The following is a 17,031-nucleotide window of genomic DNA, read 5'->3' as shown; positions in this document are numbered from 1 at the left end:
GAAAAGAAACGGAAAAAAGAACACAAACAAACGGTAGGATGGGCGCTGAAGGCTTGTGTCTTTTCTTGTGAATTCGGGTTTGCGGCAGCGGTGCACGCATGCATTGTATTCCTGACTGTCCTGATTGATGGCTCTGGCGTAAAACCTCTTTTATGTACGCGCTAGATACCCAAAGCTGAAAAAAATAACAAAACATTTTCAAAGCATCTACAACATCGGTAATTCTTATTTGCTCCCGACTTCGGGCCGTGTGAAGCGTTTCAGGCGTTCGGTTGGAAGCGAAGAGGCTCTTCACGCTTGACCGCGATGGGTTGGCTGATGGGCCTAATCGCTCGCCTTTGTAGTCAACACAGGCACCGTCAAAGCAGCATCTCGAACGAGAACACACACATGGTACTTTCTCTCTATCAATTGGGGCTCTCACCACAAAGCGTCTCATCACATGCACATTGTCTTCACTTTCCCATAGCCATGCATTCTTCCAGGCAACGGGTATACCCGCACACTAGCGTCGCGTGAATCGCGCTTTCGAGGAACGTCAACCGTCTTTGCGACTAGCTTAAGCAGCACGAGATACATCCACTCGCGCCGCCGACATCCACCTCCTCGACCTCACTTTACCTCACCCGCCTTCAAGATGAACGGCTACGACTACGATCCCTATGGCGAACACATCGACACCTCGGACTCTGGCCCGCAAGTCACGATCCGCACCATGAACCACGAGACCATCGATTTCGCCCTGCGCAACACAACACTCCCCTTCGCCAACTCCGTGCGCCGCGTAATGCTCGCGGAGATCCCCACAATCGCCATCGACCTGGTAGAAATCGAATCCAACACGTCCGTGCTGGCGGACGAATTCCTCGCCCACCGCCTGGGCCTCCTCCCCCTCAGCGCAAAGAACATCGACGACCTCCTGTACTCGCGCGACTGCGACAACTGCGACAAGTACTGCGAGCAGTGCTCCGTCGTGCTCTCGCTCAACGCCGCCAACCGCTCCTCGGACGACCACCTGCAAGTCTACGCCAAAGACCTCTTCATCGAGTCCCAGACGGGCGCGCCCCGCTACGCCGCGCACGACGACTCCGCGCTCCCAGACCTCGGCTCGCCCATCTGCCTCGACGACGACCGCAACGGGCCCCTCATCTGCAAGCTGCGCAAAGGCCAAGAACTCCGCCTGCGCTGCGTCGCGAAAAAGGGCATCGCGAAAGAACACAGCAAGTGGGCCCCCACCGCCGCCATCGGCTTCGAGTACGACCCGTGGAACAAGCTGCGGCACACGCAGCTGTGGTACGAAGTGGACGCCAAAGCCGAGTGGCCGGAGCCCGCGAAGAACGGCCCCATGGAAGAGCCCCCGCAGGAAGGCGAGCCGTTCGACTACGACGCGGAGCCGCGCGCGTTCTACTTCAACCTGGAGACGACGGGCGCGATGCCGCCGGACACGGTGCTGCACCACGGCATCCGCGCGCTGCAGCAGAAGCTGGCGGGCGTGATCCAGGAGCTGAGCGATCCGGGCGCCGGGGAAGCGAACGGGTTCGACGCGGACGGGGCGAACGGCGGCGGCGGCCAGAGCCCGGACATGCTGGGCGCGGGGGGCGCGGGCGGCTTCTCGGCGTACGGCGGGCAGAGCGCGTACGGGAATCGGTCGGCGTATGGGGGCGGTGGGCCGGTGCAGGGGATGGACGCTGGGTATGCGACGCCTGGGTTTGGAGGCGCGAGTGCGTACGGCGGTGCGGGTGGGATGACGCCAGGGGCTATGCCGTACGGTGGGCCGAGGTATTAGATTTGGGGAGGGAGGATGGAGGCCTCTGCCTTCTTCAAAGATCAGAAATGGGCGGCTCAGAACGGAAAAAGGACCACGAGAGGAGACGTGGGGTTTTGACAAAGGTCAGTCACGAGACAAGGGCATAGCGAAGGAGTTCTTCGGCGTTCACAATATCGGAAAAAATTCATTCAGAAGGGACGGACATCGGGCGATCCTCAGAGGGAAAACGCCCAGCCGCGCAAAACTTGCAGAAAAGCTAGGTAATCATCAGCTATTGTCCTCGGAGCAAGAAGAAAGGAAGTCTGTCGCCTCGTGCGGTGTGATAGGTTCTGCGCCGTCAAGGGGGAGACTGGACAGGGCTAGGATTGAGGCTTTCTGGGAAGGGAAAGTCAGATGTACTACTACGATTTATCACTGCCACTAGTATGAAAGACTAGAAGAGATATTGAGATTGAGACCAACCCTTTTGGCCCGTCTTGTCGTTCCGTGTAAGTGCAGTATCGTACAAGTCTTTGTGATATGGTACATGATGTCTAAGCCGCTTGACAACCCGCGGCCGCCCTTTCTCGCTTGTCTTTTATACAGTTTCCGACCTTCGCCGAACCGGACCAGTGTGTCCACACGCCGTGGCGTCGTACAATACAGACCATCCACCATCCCTTCCTCATCCTCCATCCACTCACCTCCTCCCCGTCTGCCCCGCCTGCCCACCAGCAGGAACCTCCTTGTACGGCCACCTAACCTCATCGTCCTTCCTCATAAAATGCCTCCTCCTCTTCTTCGTCGTCAAATGCTCCACAAACAGCTCCCGCGCATACTCGCGCATGAACCCGCGAATAAACCTCGGATCCCAGAGCTCCGACGCGATGCCCAGGTCCTTGCAGCAGCGCATCAGCGCGTTCGATTTGCACCCTTCAGTAGCCGTCGGGATGCCGTCGGGGTCGAAGTACGCTTGCTCGCCGCGGGCGAGGGAGACGAGTCTATCAACACAATCTTCTGTCAGCCGTGCACCTTTGCCTTGCCTTGCCTGCTTTCTTTTTTCTCAAACGAAGGGGTCGCAAACTCACCGTCCTCCGCAAACAAGCCCGTACTCCCTCGTAACCAACTTGCCCGTCACGATCGTCTCGCCCCTAGGCGCCAGGCCCCAGCCGCCCGGCCCGAAAGCCCTGTTCAGAATCCGCCGGTACTTGATCTCAGGCAGGTACAGGATGCCGTCGGGCTTGACCTCGATGTCGTCCGGGTGCAGCTCCGCCTGCAGGATGGCGGCCTGCTCGGCCGTGAAGGGGCTGGAGGAGAGACCGTGGTAGGAGCGCGTCCAGTCGACTTGCTTCTCGTCGGGGGAGAGGGTGGGGGGCGGGTCGGTGAGGCCGTCCGTGAGGGAGTGCAGGGCGTCGGGGGTGGGGGAGAGGGCGCCGTTGTTCGAGTTGGCGGGTTTGACTTGTGAGGCGGCAGTTTGGGGCGTGGGGGTGCGCGGGACGTTCTTGGGGGCCGGGGGTTGTGTGGGAGGGGTGGTGTTGCTGTTGTTCGAGGGTTGCTGGTGGAGGCGGGTTGCTGATGAGATGGCGCGGTGCTGGTAGAAGCGAGTCGCGTGTTGGCGGGTTTGGTGGGTGCCTTGTCTGGATGTCGTGGTGAGATGTGCTAGGAGGCCGGCGCCTGCGCGGCGGGAAGCTGGTACGCTCATGGTGGTGGGTGGTGAGAAAGGTGATGTCGTGGGTCTCGGCGGTTGCTGGAGCTCGTCGACTTCGAGATGAAAGTCGGCGGCATGGACGTTCGCCCACCTCGGGCGCGGCGCATCATGTGGCGGCGCAGAAGAAAGAGGGCGTCACGATGCGTGGGTATAATGCCATTGAAAGGGTCTAATGTACTGAATGCATGTAAGAGTAGAAGTACTATTGTACAAATATTGTAGTATACACAGTGTTGCTACAGCTGTTTGTGGAAGCTGCTGTTTCTGGAAGCTCCTCCACCACCGAGCAAGCCAGATCAGGCGTCTTTGGCCTCGGTCCTGTCATCGTTGCCCTGCCGCTTCCAACATTGCTTGAACGCTTCCATCTGCAAGCTTTATTGTCAAGTCCTGTTTAATAACAAGACCGCCCTCGAGAGAAGAATCTCCCGGACGGTCATTGGCGCGACTTACCTCGTCCTTGCACGCCCGCCAGTCCTTCTTTTCGTAGAAGCAATCGTTCAGCTTGGTGTTTTCCTCTGTCGACAAGTCAGATTGAGACAATTCGGCTGGTCATCTGGTTTTCCCAAAGGAAGAGAACATACCTGAGCAACCAGTGCTGAAGATCCTCTTGTCCCTGCAAGTCGTCAATCAGCACCCCGTCATTAAGCCAGACATCGGTCTCGAACAAACCACTCATCAGGCTCATCATCATCCTCAGCACCATCGTCAGGCTTGCGATCACTCTCTGCATTCGACATCTCGAAATATCTCTTCTCCCCAGAAAAAATCAACAAGTTGTTAAAAGAGTCAAGACTCACGTTCTCCACCGCAAGCTCGAACCCTCACCACCTGCGCACGTGACCCGCCACTTCACCCAACAACCACCAACCCACCATGTCGACCAAACGTGTCAACGTCCTCGTCTACGCCGGCGCCGGCTCAACCACCTCCTCCGTCCGGCACGCCGTCTGGTCTCTCCGCCGCCTGCTCGGCCCGCATTACGCGGTGCTGACCGTGAGCGCAGAGCAGATCCTCAAAGAGCCCTGGATGGCGTCGTGCGCTTTGCTCGTGATGCCGGGCGGCGCGGACATGGGGTACGCGCGAGCGCTGAATGGCGAGGGGAACAGGCGCATCAAGCAGTACGTGCAGATGGGCGGGCGGTACCTGGGGCTCTGCGCGGGCGGGTACTATGGGGCGGGCAGGTGCGAGTGGGAGGTGGGGAGGAAGGGGATGGAGGTTGTGGGGGAGAGGGAGTTGGCGTTTTTTCCGGGGACGTGTAGGGGTTTGGCGTTTGGGGGGTTTGAGTATGGGTCTGAGATGGGGACGAGGGCGGCGGGGTTGGGGGTTGTGAAGGAGGCGTTGGCGGCGGGTGGGGGTGCGGTGCCGGAGAGTTTGAGAGTTTACTATAATGGCGGTGGGGTCTTTGTTGATGCTGATTCGTTCAAGGACCGAGGAGTTGAGGTCGTTGCGAGGTATACGGATGAGCTTGCTGTGGAGGGTGGCGATGCTGCTATGGTGTATTGCAAGAGCGGAGAGGGAGGAGCGCTACTGTCCGGACCGCATCCTGAGTAGGTGGCCCAGGAAAGGATATTGTTGGGATGGGCTAACATCATTCAGATTCTCCGGTACTAATCTCAACCGTGACGAGCCGTCAGGCCCGGCTAACTACCGTGAAGTCATCGATGCCTTGGTCGAAGACGAGAAACAACGAGTGGACTTCATGAAAGCATGCTTGATTAAGCTTGGGCTCGAAGTGAGCCAGCAGACTGAAGCGGTACCGTCCCTATCTCTTTTGCACTTTTCTGCTGCAGAACCAGGTGTTGTCTCTGAGCTGGTGCACGGCTGGCAAGAAGCTGGAATTATGAAGAAGGAAGACGGAAGGGAGATTATCAAGGGCGAGAACGAGACGTTTATCTTGCAGTCAGATAGCGGAGACAGCTGGGACATGAGCGCGGTGCACAAGGCTGTCTCAGAAGCAGCTGGCGAGAAGAACAAGACTGATCCGTCTGAGGACAGGCTAGTCGACTATAACTCCCTGCCGAAACGCATCCTCTTGCACGAGTCGAGCACGCCCGACAGCAAGCAGACTCCCTACTTCAACCACAACGCCTTCTTCTGGAACCTCAAAGACTACCATGCACAACAGCGCGAGTCGCAACACACTTTCGGCAAAATTATGATGTATGGCGAAGTCGTCACCAGCACCAACACCATGCTGGACAAAAACCCCTCCTGGCTCGAACATCTCCCCAGCGGTCTCGTCGCAGCAGCCACGACCCAAGTCGCCGGCCGTGGCCGCGGCTCCAATGTCTGGGTCTCCCCACCAGGCGGCATGCCATTCAGCTTCGTCCTGCGGCACTCGCTCTCGCTCTCCAGCACCGCACCCGTCGTCTTCGTGCAATACCTCGCGGCGCTCGCCGTCGTGCAAGGCGTGCAGGGCTACGACAAAGGGTACGCCAAAATGCCCATCAAATTGAAATGGCCGAACGACATCTACGCGCTAGACCCGACGAAGCCCGCGAGCGAAAAGGCCTACGTCAAAATCGGCGGCATCCTCGTCAACTCCAGCTACGCCGGCGGCGACTACACGCTGGTCGTCGGGATCGGGCTGAACTTGACTAACGCCGCGCCGACAACCTCTCTGTCCCAGCTCGCCGCGCGTGCAGGCCTGCCGTCCCTCACACCGGAAAAGCTCCTCGCGTCCATCCTCGCGAACTTCGAAGCACTGTACACGCGCTTCTGCCGCGCGGGATTCGACAAGCAGTTCGAAGAGGCGTACTACCGCTCGTGGCTGCACACGGACCAGATCGTGACGCTGGAGACGGAGGGCGGGGCGCGGGCGAGGATCAAGGGGATCACGAGCGATTGGGGACTGCTGGTTGCGGAGGAGCTGGGGTGGCAGGATCGCGAGACGGGGAAGAGATGGCAGTTGCAGAGCGATAGCAATAGTTTTGACTTCTTTAGGGGGTTGTTGAGGCGGAAGGTGTAGTGGTGGACGAGCGAAGACTTGTGTGACTATGGTGTTGATATAGTAATGTTCTTTTTTAGAAACAGTTACTGTTGTCCATCGACCCGGTGGGTTTCACCGTGTGTTTAGTATCTACCCGACGGTACCTACACGATGGTTCACAAACAAGATGTCGCCGGAGAATATGGCAAGATCATAACAAGTCTTGTAAACTAACCTCTTCGTCCATAACTGGAGCACGACCAGCAGCGATTCTCCTGACGAGGAACTCTGAAGTCTGAAGAGTGAGACAAAGATGCGCCGCATTCCACATCCGGACACGGAGGCTGCAAAGGGGCACGATCGTGCCACTACTCGAGGGGCCACACTCGCACCGAGTCTCAGCCTCGTTTCTCGGGCCAGCAGTCGATCACACAACATCCTCGCGCGACAGCCAATCGAATCGAGAACGTTGCGGCTTTGCCTCGTCGCGTCTGCGGAGCGTCATCTGGGGCCGTCCGCGTTCCCCGCTGTAAAAAGACGGCCAGAGCGTCCCGGATCCAACCCAACCCAGCCGCAGAGCAAACGCCTTGCCCACACACTCCTCACCTACGACACACCGTACACATCTAATACAGCCGCCGGGGAAGCAGGACCTGGCGACACACACACGCACAGCACACTTCGTCCCTTTTCGAGCAAGCTCCCTTCATCTATGGGCTACTACACGCGCGCCGAAACCGTCACACTTGCCGCGACCGCGCAGAGCAAGATCGCCGTTTCCGTTTTCTTGGGGATCGCTGGAGGCTTGTCGAGGACTGAGTCGAGCTTCGCCAACTTGGACTGGCTACTGGTGAGAGGCCCACCGTGAGAGGTGGGCGAAAAAGGCTAGAGAGGGGTGAAGAGAAAAAGAGAAGGCAGTCACTTTGACAGGAAGGGAGAGTGAGCGAGCACTTTCACCACGGCACGGTGTAGGCTCCACACAAGATACATTCAGGATCACGGAAAACTCCCAAGTACCGACCTTGAGCGCCGCGGATTAACATGCCGGCCATGGACATCGACAGCGAACTGCCTGCTTTGACCACCCAGGTCTCACCTCCGATTGCGATTGCGTCGCCCGCGCGCCAGCCCGTACGCGAGGTTCCGCCTGAGGAAGAGCGCATGCCGATCCCCAAACTTGATCACGAGGCAATCAAGAAGGAAGCGAAGAAGCGGAAGAAGAACAAGAAGAAGGGCATGCCGCCGGCCGCGCCAGCTGCCACTGTCATCAAGGGTTTCCACACGCCTGTGACTTCGTGCGGCGAGGAGTCTGATGTCTCTGCTGCGCCCACGCCGCTTATGGGCGCTACGCGCATGATCGACACTGGCAGTGGTACGAACAGCCCTGCCATGAGAGCTGCTACTACGGGTGGAGGGATCAGCGCGCTCAAGTCGAGGCTGGACGCGCTGTCTCTGGACAATGGAGAGCGTCCCGCTGCAGAGCGCCCGAACAACCTCGCCAGGGTGATTTCGAACTCTTCCTTGGGCTACGAAAGCTCGCGTTCGTCGCGCGGTAGCGATGCCGACCGAGCCGAGATGGATTCGTACCAGGTAGACCTGGACGAGGAATTCATGAGCCCGGACGCCGGCACTCAGACCCCGATCTTCGCGTCCCAAGCCATTGAGGGGGGTATGCGCAACAAGTCTGTCCACCGCAAGATGTGCGCGGACGACTTCGAGCCATTGCGTTGCCTGGGCAAGGGCGCCTTCGGCACCGTTCATCTGGTCAAGCAGAAGGCGACGGGCCGTCTCTACGCTCAGAAGCAGTTCCGCAAGGCTTCGCTTACCGTGCACAAGCGTCTGATAGAACAAACCAAGACGGAGCGCGCGATCCTCGAGTCTGTCAACCGCCATCCTTTCGTCGTCAAATTGTTTTACGCTTTCCAGGACCACGAGCGTCTTTACCTCATCCTGGAGTACGCTCAAGGCGGCGAGCTCTTCCACCACCTCGCCCTCGAACGCATGTTCACCGAGGACGTGGCAGCCTTCTACATGGCCGAGATCGTGCTCGCTCTCGAGCACCTGCACCACAACGTGCGTGTAATCTACCGCGACCTCAAACCCGAGAACTGCCTCCTCGACTCCGAAGGCCACCTCCTCCTCACCGACTTCGGCCTGTCCAAAGTCGCCGTGGAAGAAGAAGACTCGCGCACGAACAGCGTCCTCGGTACGATCGAATACATGGCGCCGGAAGTCGTGCAGGGCACTGCGTACGACTTCGCCGTCGACTGGTGGTCGCTGGGCGCGATCGGCTTCGACCTGCTGACGGGCAGCCCGCCGTTCGGCGGCGGCAACCACGCCAAGATCCAGCAGAACATCCTCAAGCAGAAGCTGCAGCTGCCCTACTTCCTGGGCCCGGACGCGAAGGACCTGCTGACGCGCCTGCTGCGCAAGGAGCCCGCGAAGCGCCTCGGCGGCACCACGGCCAAGGACCTGAAAGCGCTCAAGGCGCACCGCTTCTTCCGCAAGATCGACTGGCGGAAGCTGGAGCGCCGCGAGGTCGAGCCCCCGATCATGCCTGTCATCACGGACCCGGAGCTGGCGGAGAATTTCAGCGACGAGTTCACGTCCATTCCGCTGAGTCCGGTTGTCACGCGCGCGAGCGCGAATTTCCCAAAGATCGAGGCTGATCAGTACTCGAAGGCGGAGGGCGATCCGTTCGGCGGATTCAGTTTCGTCGCGAGCAAGAGTTTGTTGGAGAATGATGCGTTCATGCTTGACGCTTGACTCGCTGCTGGCACGAGGTGTTCTGCGTCGCTGCAGGGTAGCTGCTGTCGTGACACCGGGACCCGTGGCCGGCACGCGAGAGCTGTCTTGTCTTTGGTTTGCGTGTTACGGTATTTCACCGCGTGCATGATGCTGTGCGAGCGATTCTGCGGTCTTGGGATTATTGCTTTTGATTATTGCTTTTGATTATTTCTTATATTCATACAGTACATATGGAGTTACACTTCTAGCGTTCATTTTCTGGCCCGTCTCACATCCATCGTTACATGCCAGCCTCAACCTCCAACCTTTACTTCCAACCCATGACCCCTACGCAATAACCAACAGAGCATGACGACCTGCCAGTCCGGTCTAGCGCATCTTGCGCAATCATGCGGCCTCTCATTATTGTGATCAACAGCGGCATCGCGCAACCCCAGAGCCCCATAAACCTTCCCCACGCAGATCCCTCCCTGTTCCTGACCCGAGCTCCCCTACAAGCCCGCCCAACCGAGTCACGCTCAGGGATCACGCTTCCCTTTTCGAGCCGCCGCCTTCTGCACCTCCTAATAGTTGCTCCTGGGGATCGTCGACCTGCGTCGTCCGAGAAGAGCGCCCCTCTTTTTCGCTGCAAGGTCCTGCGAGGCACTGCGAGGCAGCTCGGCATTCGCGGCATCTGGCTGCGGATTTTGTCACATCGTCAGCGTGCAGTGCAGTACAGTACGTGCTTCCGGCAGCTCGATCTCACTCGCGTCTTGCGTCTGCTCCTTTTCCCAGCGAAGAAGAACAAGACGCCGTGCCTTTACTGCTGATCGACACACCTCGCGCGCGCTCGCCCTCCACGCGAACCTTTGCAAAGGATCCCGCCCGCCGATCGCCCTCGTCCCAAAGCAGCCCGCTGATCACCGCACATGCTCCCCATGCAGTCGCGTGCAAGGTTACACCGCACTAAACAGCAAATACTCGACCCGGCACTATCGACTGTACGTAGACGGGCATAAACATCCCGACTCCCAGTCCGCCTCGCTCGCCCGCATCACACGCACGTAGCCGAAGCGCGCGCGCGCGACGCGGGCCGCAGAGTTCACGCGCCGTTGGGGGCGTTGCGACTCTGCGTCGCCCGATGCGATGAGACATGGCATGGGATGGGCGAGCGCTCGTGCGTGCGTGCTGGGTAGGACGGCAAGGTAGGTAGGTAGGCGGGCAGAGAGGCGCCCCCTCGGCCGTTGGACTAGGACTAGGTGAGGTCAGGGCAGGGCAGGACGGGTCTCTCCCTTCGCGCTTGCCTTTTGGGACGGAACTTAAGTGAGTGGCATGTGAAGGCTGCGAGGCCCGGTGCGTTTTTTCTATTTTCACTGCTGCTGCTTTATCTTGTTGACTTCGTTGTCGCTGTTTGAGAGCTGAGGAAGTGAACGGTCTTTCTCGTTCGAGCCGCTTCTTTTGCATTTGGTACTGGATATCTTTCGTCGCCAGCATAGCTCTACAACTACATTGTTACCGACCATGCGTTATACGCTAATTGCAGCGACCACTTCGCTGGCGGCGCAGAGCGCTTTGGCGCTGCCGGCGAGGAGACTCGACGAGAGGGGAGTTTCGGCAGACGAGGCGAGGAAGAGAGCGGATGAGGTGCAGGATGTTTTCCAGACGGCTTGGGATGGATATTACAAGTATGTTTGGTTGAAGGTATCGGAGGATCGATGTAAAGAACGACAGGCTGATTGACATGGCGCAGATACGCTTTCCCGAACGACGAGCTGTATCCCGTCGACAACACTTTTGGAAACTCTCGGTGAGTTTCGCTAGACGAATCTCTGACTAGAGAAGTATAGTCATGACTGATGGCAATCTAGCAATGGCTGGGGTGCTTCCGCAATCGACGCTCTATCGACTGCTCTGGTCATGCAGATTCCGGAAATCGTCAACCAGATCGTGGACTATGTGCCTGATATCGACTGGAGTGTGAGCGCAAACGATGAACCTGTCAGCTTGTTCGAAACCACGATCAGATACGTGGCGGGTTTGTTGTCGGGCTACGATTTGCTCAAGGGCCCATTGGCGGATATGGTGGACGATGTGAGTACCAAGCAATTGTCAATGCTGTTTATGGTTTGCTGTTCGGTATGCTGATGAAGCGATCCAGTCAAGCAAAGTCGACGCGCTTCTGGACCAAGCAGTGAACCTGGCGAACAACATGAGCTACGCTTTCGAGACTCCTTCCGGCATTCCGCACAACAACCTCATCTTCAGCAACCGCGGCAATGACGGATCGCGCACTAACGGCCTGGCCACCGCCGGCACCCTGGTGCTCGAATGGACTCGCTTGTCCGACTTGACTGGAAATGAGACCTACGCCCAGCTCACCCAGAAAGCCGAGGGCTACCTTCTTAGCCCCCAGCCTGCTTCGTCCGAGCCATGGCCAGGCCTCGTAGGCACCAATATTGATATCAACTCTGGTCGTTTCGTCGATGCCTCTGGCGGATGGAATGGCGGCACCGACTCGTTCTACGAGTACCTCATCAAGGTTAGATACGGCACAATCGCAATCTCTCGAGCACCACTGACCCTCAATTTTAGATGTACGTTTACGACACCTCTCGCTTCGACGGGTACAAAGACCGGTAAGCCACACAATCCTCATGACCCGTTTCAACCACTCACGCCTCCCAGCTGGATCCTCGCAGCCGACAGCTCCATCGACCACCTCGCCTCGCACCCCGCCAGCCGCCCAGACCTAACCTTCCTCGCGGCCTACAATAACCGCACCCTCAGCCTCTCGTCTGGCCACCTAGCCTGCTTCGACGGCGGCAACTTCATTCTCGGCGGCCTCGTGCTCGGCTCGCAGCGCTACATCGACTTCGGCCTCGAGCTCGTCGCCGGCTGCGAAGCCACGTACAACAGCACGCTGACGGGCATCGGGCCCGAGGGCTTCGGCTGGGACTCGCGCCGCGTGCCGGCCGACCAGCGTGAGTTCTACGAGGAAGCAGGCTTCTACATCACCAGCGCCGGCTACCAGCTGCGCCCGGAGGTGCTGGAGAGCTTCTACTACGCGTGGCGCGCGACGGGCGACAGGAAGTACCAGGACGTACGTCCCTCCCAGTCCCTCGCCTTCCCTACGACCGACCAACAGCTCGCTAACAGATGTCCAACAGTGGTCCTACGCCGGCTTCCGCGCGGTAGCCGACATCACGCGCGTCGGCAGCGGGTACAGCAGCGTGACGAACGTGAACGCCGCCAACGGCGGCTCCTTCAGCAACTTCCAGGAGTCCTTCTTCTTCGCCGAAGTGCTCAAGTACGCGTACCTGATCCACGCGGACCCCGCGGCGGAGTGGCAGGTTGGCGGCGTGGAGGGCGTGGGCAAGAACGAGTGGGTTTACAACACGGAGGCGCATCCGTTCAAGGTGAGTTCGCTGTGGGAGGAGTTCATTGATTGAACGATGAAGGGGGTTTGTGCTGACGATTTTGATTTGCAGGTTGCCGGACAGCCGATTTGAGGGCTGTGAGACCGATTTGATGGATTTGGTCCGCGCACTGGTTGGCGTTTTTGGCATTTGATGAACTTTATGATCTGGTGGTGTTGATAGTAGTGGACATCGAGCGTACTGGATATCGCCCTATTAAATGTCGAATTCCGTGCAGTAGACAAGACGGTCGCCAACAGGAGACAGTGTTCTCGAATACAGGGACCTTGCAAGATCATGATATTGTTGGCGATAGAGCAAAAATGGAACAATTAGAATAATGAGTCCGTCAGAGCGCGGTCATCCAGCGAAAAGTTGAAGTAATTGACATTGAATTCATTATTTGCAGAATCTCATGACTGACACGCTACACCGGCTGGGTTACGCTCTCCTCCACATTCTGCTGCATACGAAAAGAAGACAGAGACAGACAACAGAAGTGTCTTGAAAGAGCAAACCATCCGTGATCCCAATGCGCCGAAAATACACGTACAGTAAAACACCGAACACCCAGCTGGTATCATCGCGTGCTTTATCCCAAAACTTGCCACCCCTTACGCGCGCGCTGAAAAGACGACCGTGTAACGCCAAAGGACGAAAGTGAAAGTCGTTGCTGTTTGCGGGTCGAGTGCTCCCAGGGGGTATGGAGCATGAGTAAGTGAAGTGTGTTTTCCTTGGTTTGCTGAACAGATGGCGATTTGCCATTGCGGCGAAGTGACGGATGGTTCGGGCTGGTAGTTGAAAAGCGCATTTGCCGTCTCACCGGAAGATGCACGTGTTGAGAGGTTGATGGATGCTCATATCTCCATCGCATCGCCAATCTCCTCGCTCATGCCTCTTACGCCTCTCGTCTTCGTCCCGTTGTCGACAGCCCAGGAGGAGGTATCTTCTTCGTATTCAATCTCCTCAAAATCGTAGTTGTAGCCGTCGACAATGCGGTTTCTCACTTCGTCCAGGTCCATGTAGGGGACTTCAACTTCGTCGTCCTGGTGCTCATACTCGTCGTGGATGATCTCATCGTCGTCATCCTCGTACTCGCCCTCATCCATGATATTTTCATCGATGCTTGAGCCGAGCCAGTAATCTGCTCGCTTGCCGGCACCTTCACCGACGGAGACGCCAGAATCGCGGCTTTGGCGAGTTCGGTGAATGTGCATGGGCGCATGGACAGGCGAGTGCGAAAGCACGCTGAGACCGCGAAGATAGAGATAGCAGACGCGCTTGCGCTCCTTGTTGAAGAAGAAGTAGTGCAGACTCCATATTGCGCCCTCCTCGCCGTCAAATGGGTCGTCCTGAGGCATGTAGCTGTATCTCTCGCATTCGCGGAGGTTCATCTCCTTGTCAATGAGAGACCACATCCTAGGGCCCCATACCTCATTGCCGAGACCATTAGACACGGGAGCTGAGCTGGAGAGGTTCGGCGGTGCAAGGTATTGCTGGTTCGCAACCAGGCTGCTGTGACGGGGGCGCAAGTTGTAGAGCGTCGAGTCGACGTTGTGCACAAGGGCACGGAGGGAACGCTCCTTCTGGAAGTCTGAGGGTCGTAGAAGGTGCGAGAAGTCGTAGTCAGAGTGACTTGCATTGAGGGTTGCAATCAGATACGCAAACGTGCGCCTGGACGACACTTGACTCAGGGGTCCGAAGGGGGACGCTCGGGAGAGATCAATCTCCGGGATCTCAACCGTGCGACTGCGCTTCCTCTCATTTCTTCCATAATCTTGAGCGCTTGCAGTGGAATCTCTATGCTTATCATTGCGCTTGCTGATCTCGGGAGGCGGACTAAGCGACGCAGACAGCTGGACGAGAGTCGCATACTGCGATTCCAGTGCATCTTCGATGTTCTTGTACAGTTTCTTGTCTCCGCCCGCGGCTTTTGTCGTGTAGATGTCGCAGCCGCCAATGACATGGAGATCAGGCGTAGAGAAGTTAATCGCGCTGTTTACTGCGTTAATCTCACCAATTGGAATGTACTGCAATGTTGTTAGCTACTATTTCACGACGCGCGTAGATCGACCGTCGCGACCAGCTCGCGGGCGGCTTGAAACGCTGGATGCGCTGACGGGCAGCACAAACGGCAACACAACGCGCGAGCTCCATCAGGGTGGTGATATTTGGCATTGGCGCGCGGTCGCGACGTCGTCTGTGTAACGCGATAACACACCTTCATTTTGCTGGCCTTCGTTTCAAATGCGCAATTGTGGTATCCTTATCTCCGCTCTTGTTCTCTCTTCCGAGCAGTTGCCGGTGTCGGTGTCTCAAATGCGCCGACGCGTGTTTGTTTGCTTGTTTGCCGAATTTTGGACGCCTTTGCGTGCCAAGGGCAACTAATGTTTCTCTGCTTGCGGTTCTGTGGGATGAATTGCCTGCGCGATCACTCCCCTCAGTCGGAAGTCGGTTGTCGCAGATGTAGTCGAGCGATAGCTGACAGGTAAACGTGCAGGCGCGGCGCACGCGTCTAGAAAGCGCGACGGGCGCAGAAATCCATGGTCAATGTCGGTGGTTCGAGATGCTGGTTCGAGGGACGTTGTAAGGCGGTGGAAGGAGACAGTGCGGTCAACGAGATGGGATGACGCGCGGTGGAGGTGCCAGCAGCGAACGGCCTTGGCGGAGCGTTGCGGAGGGAGCAGCAGCCATGGAGGAGCAAGCTTGCGTCACGTGTTCGAAGCCCGAATCGCAGCCGTTCTGGGGTATCCAATCGGAGGCCGATCCAGCCAGACACGTTCAGCCAGATGCCGTTCGTTGGAACACGTTCGCCGTGAGGAGAAGCTCTTTCGATGCTGCAAAAGTATCGTTGCGTGTGAGCCGACCACGTTCGCTTAGGGTTGGTTCTCGATGGCTCTGCCCCACGCCATTGATAGCATCGGTCAGCTGGGTGCCATCGGGTTTGCCGTATGCGCCTAATGTTGAGCAGTTGCCAGTACTTTGTACTTGCCTATGGTCAGTATGTGCAAATGGAAGAGGTCGCATGACCCGACCATGTGTCATCGTAATACAGGTGCAGCAATTGAGGACAGATTCGATCATTCTAAGTTTGCATTGAGCGGAAGGCCATCAAAAGCCCTTGGACCCTGCCTACGGCGAGGGCACTCTAGCATACATAATGGCAAAGGCTTCAAAAACAACAGCCATGTTATTGCCATCTCCCGAAGGATTCCCATCAAGAGGGGTATCATATCATTGCCCAAAACACCCAATAAAACACCATCAACGCCGTGCGCTATGCGATGGTAATACTAGCTTTTCCCTCTCTGAAAAAATGGCGGGAGGTACTCGGCAGCATGTTGTCGCGCTGTGAGATCTTGTCAGATGAAGCCGGCTTGTCGGAGCTGCTTCTCCAATTCTTCGACGTTTTCGGCTTCACCCTGGAGCGCGGAGCGTGCGGTTAGCAACCGTTGGCGATTTGTGGTGGAACGAAAGGCGAGTTGAGGAGGAGCAAGAGATGGTATCAGCCGATTCTTGTGATAGCTTCATCCTCGGTCTGTCGATGGCCAAAGGCATCAGCGGCTGCGCAAAGAAAGGAAGTATACGCGTGTCATAGGAAAGCTGCGGCAGAGTATGAATGTCACAACTCACCTCCATGTCTTCTAGGCTGTCCTGTGCACCAATGACCCGGAGCACATTCTTCTTACTGCTTTCTTGCATCTCGCCAGCGATCAACAATTCATCGAGGATGAAGTAGGCTTTCTGGAAGTTGAAGATGATGTCCAGCTCGCAGACATTGCCGTAGTATTTGTCCATCTGCTCGACATAGCGGTGGACGATCTCGAGGGTGATCAGCTCGTTGTCGGTATTGTCGGTTGCGGCGATGAAGAAAAGCGAGGCATAGCGGCGGTATACGACTTTGGTGTCTGTTGTTATGAGGCGGTCAGAAAGCGCAACAGAATGGCGGGCGCAGGTGAGGTTGTGGAAACATAAGAGCGCCGCCGCTTGGGAGACCAAGCGGGTGGGTGACCATGGTAAGGGATAGGCTACCTTTGTACTCGAGGAAGTTGCACATGCGCGTGCGGCGGGCGAGGACTAGCTGAGAGACATCCTTGATGATCTTCGCCTTGTCCTTCGGCGAGAGCGTAGTAAACCACTTGGCCAGACGCTGTGCGGACTCCGGGTCAGCACTCAAGGTCTCAAAGGAGATGATGCATGGGAGGACACACGACTTTGCCCTGGCGCGAGAGGAGGATGAGGTACCTGGGCCGGCTGTCAGTGCTGCGACTGCGAGGAGCGAGCGGGAGCCGGCGGCGGGATATACCTGATGGCCATGGTGGTGCTGGTGGAATATTTGTGTGAGGTGGTGGAGCTCTTCGTCCAGCACGTCCTCGCCCGCTCACGCGCAGCCGCCTCAGGCTTCGCTCCGCCCAAGCCCCGAGGCCCCCCACTTGCATCACCTAAGCAGCAGCGAAAGCGTGACGCTTGCCGAGTCTGCATGGGAATTACTTGCGAGTGCCTC

At 57.5% G+C, this 17,031-nt stretch overlaps 8 protein-coding genes across 8 annotated transcripts; 4 read left to right on the top strand and 4 right to left on the bottom strand.

The window, feature by feature from the left end:
• Nucleotides 1–637: 637 nt before the first annotated feature.
• On the top strand, nucleotides 638–1,786 carry WHR41_02272 (uncharacterized protein; the record flags this gene model as incomplete). Its single annotated transcript, XM_069370878.1, has 1 exon — nucleotides 638–1,786. One exon carries the CDS (start codon nucleotides 638–640, stop codon nucleotides 1,784–1,786), a length of 1,149 nt encoding a protein of 382 aa, XP_069232294.1.
• A 425-nt stretch (nucleotides 1,787–2,211) lies between these two features.
• WHR41_02271 (uncharacterized protein) lies at nucleotides 2,212–3,449 on the bottom strand (the record flags this gene model as incomplete). Its single annotated transcript, XM_069370877.1, has 2 exons — nucleotides 2,212–2,748; nucleotides 2,836–3,449. 2 exons carry the CDS (start codon nucleotides 3,447–3,449, stop codon nucleotides 2,448–2,450), a joined length of 915 nt encoding a protein of 304 aa, XP_069232295.1. The 3' UTR covers nucleotides 2,212–2,447.
• Nucleotides 3,450–3,751: 302 nt separating this feature from the next.
• Nucleotides 3,752–4,223, bottom strand: WHR41_02270 (uncharacterized protein; the record flags this gene model as incomplete). The annotated part of the gene is made up of 4 exons (XM_069370876.1): nucleotides 4,125–4,223; nucleotides 4,037–4,068; nucleotides 3,906–3,970; nucleotides 3,752–3,820 (listed from the first exon to the last, which is right to left on the bottom strand). The coding sequence occupies exons 1-4, from the start codon at nucleotides 4,190–4,192 to the stop codon at nucleotides 3,752–3,754; spliced, it is 234 nt and encodes a 77-aa protein (XP_069232296.1). The 5' UTR covers nucleotides 4,193–4,223.
• Nucleotides 4,224–4,328: 105 nt separating this feature from the next.
• On the top strand, nucleotides 4,329–6,597 carry WHR41_02269 (uncharacterized protein; the record flags this gene model as incomplete). The annotated part of the gene is made up of 2 exons (XM_069370875.1): nucleotides 4,329–5,002; nucleotides 5,052–6,597. 2 exons carry the CDS (start codon nucleotides 4,329–4,331, stop codon nucleotides 6,421–6,423), a joined length of 2,046 nt encoding a protein of 681 aa, XP_069232092.1. The 3' UTR covers nucleotides 6,424–6,597.
• Nucleotides 6,598–7,425: 828 nt separating this feature from the next.
• Nucleotides 7,426–9,150, top strand: WHR41_02268 (uncharacterized protein; the record flags this gene model as incomplete). The annotated part of the gene is made up of 1 exon (XM_069370874.1): nucleotides 7,426–9,150. One exon carries the CDS (start codon nucleotides 7,426–7,428, stop codon nucleotides 9,148–9,150), a length of 1,725 nt encoding a protein of 574 aa, XP_069232091.1.
• A 1,227-nt stretch (nucleotides 9,151–10,377) lies between these two features.
• Nucleotides 10,378–12,778, top strand: WHR41_02267 (uncharacterized protein). Its single transcript, XM_069370873.1, has 8 exons — nucleotides 10,378–10,796; nucleotides 10,862–10,918; nucleotides 10,980–11,202; nucleotides 11,270–11,650; nucleotides 11,704–11,747; nucleotides 11,797–12,211; nucleotides 12,279–12,527; nucleotides 12,600–12,778. The coding sequence occupies exons 1-8, from the start codon at nucleotides 10,633–10,635 to the stop codon at nucleotides 12,618–12,620; spliced, it is 1,554 nt and encodes a 517-aa protein (XP_069232100.1). The 5' UTR covers nucleotides 10,378–10,632; the 3' UTR covers nucleotides 12,621–12,778.
• A 112-nt stretch (nucleotides 12,779–12,890) lies between these two features.
• WHR41_02266 (uncharacterized protein) lies at nucleotides 12,891–15,207 on the bottom strand. The gene is made up of 2 exons (XM_069370872.1): nucleotides 14,749–15,207; nucleotides 12,891–14,557 (listed from the first exon to the last, which is right to left on the bottom strand). Exons 1-2 carry the CDS (start codon nucleotides 14,752–14,754, stop codon nucleotides 13,385–13,387), a joined length of 1,179 nt encoding a protein of 392 aa, XP_069232099.1. The 5' UTR covers nucleotides 14,755–15,207; the 3' UTR covers nucleotides 12,891–13,384.
• A 395-nt stretch (nucleotides 15,208–15,602) lies between these two features.
• On the bottom strand, nucleotides 15,603–16,901 carry WHR41_02265 (uncharacterized protein). The gene is made up of 5 exons (XM_069370871.1): nucleotides 16,834–16,901; nucleotides 16,739–16,772; nucleotides 16,560–16,677; nucleotides 16,161–16,435; nucleotides 15,603–16,065 (listed from the first exon to the last, which is right to left on the bottom strand). Exons 1-5 carry the CDS (start codon nucleotides 16,842–16,844, stop codon nucleotides 16,033–16,035), a joined length of 471 nt encoding a protein of 156 aa, XP_069232098.1. The 5' UTR covers nucleotides 16,845–16,901; the 3' UTR covers nucleotides 15,603–16,032.
• Between the last annotated feature and the right edge of the window lie 130 nt (nucleotides 16,902–17,031).

Source organism: Cladosporium halotolerans (assembly GCF_011745625.1).
Source record: "Cladosporium halotolerans strain TM138-S3 chromosome Unknown Sca5, whole genome shotgun sequence".
In the NCBI taxonomy this organism is placed as follows: Eukaryota; Fungi; Ascomycota; class Dothideomycetes; order Cladosporiales; family Cladosporiaceae; genus Cladosporium; species Cladosporium halotolerans.
This window is presented reverse-complemented; position numbering and strand designations above follow the sequence as displayed.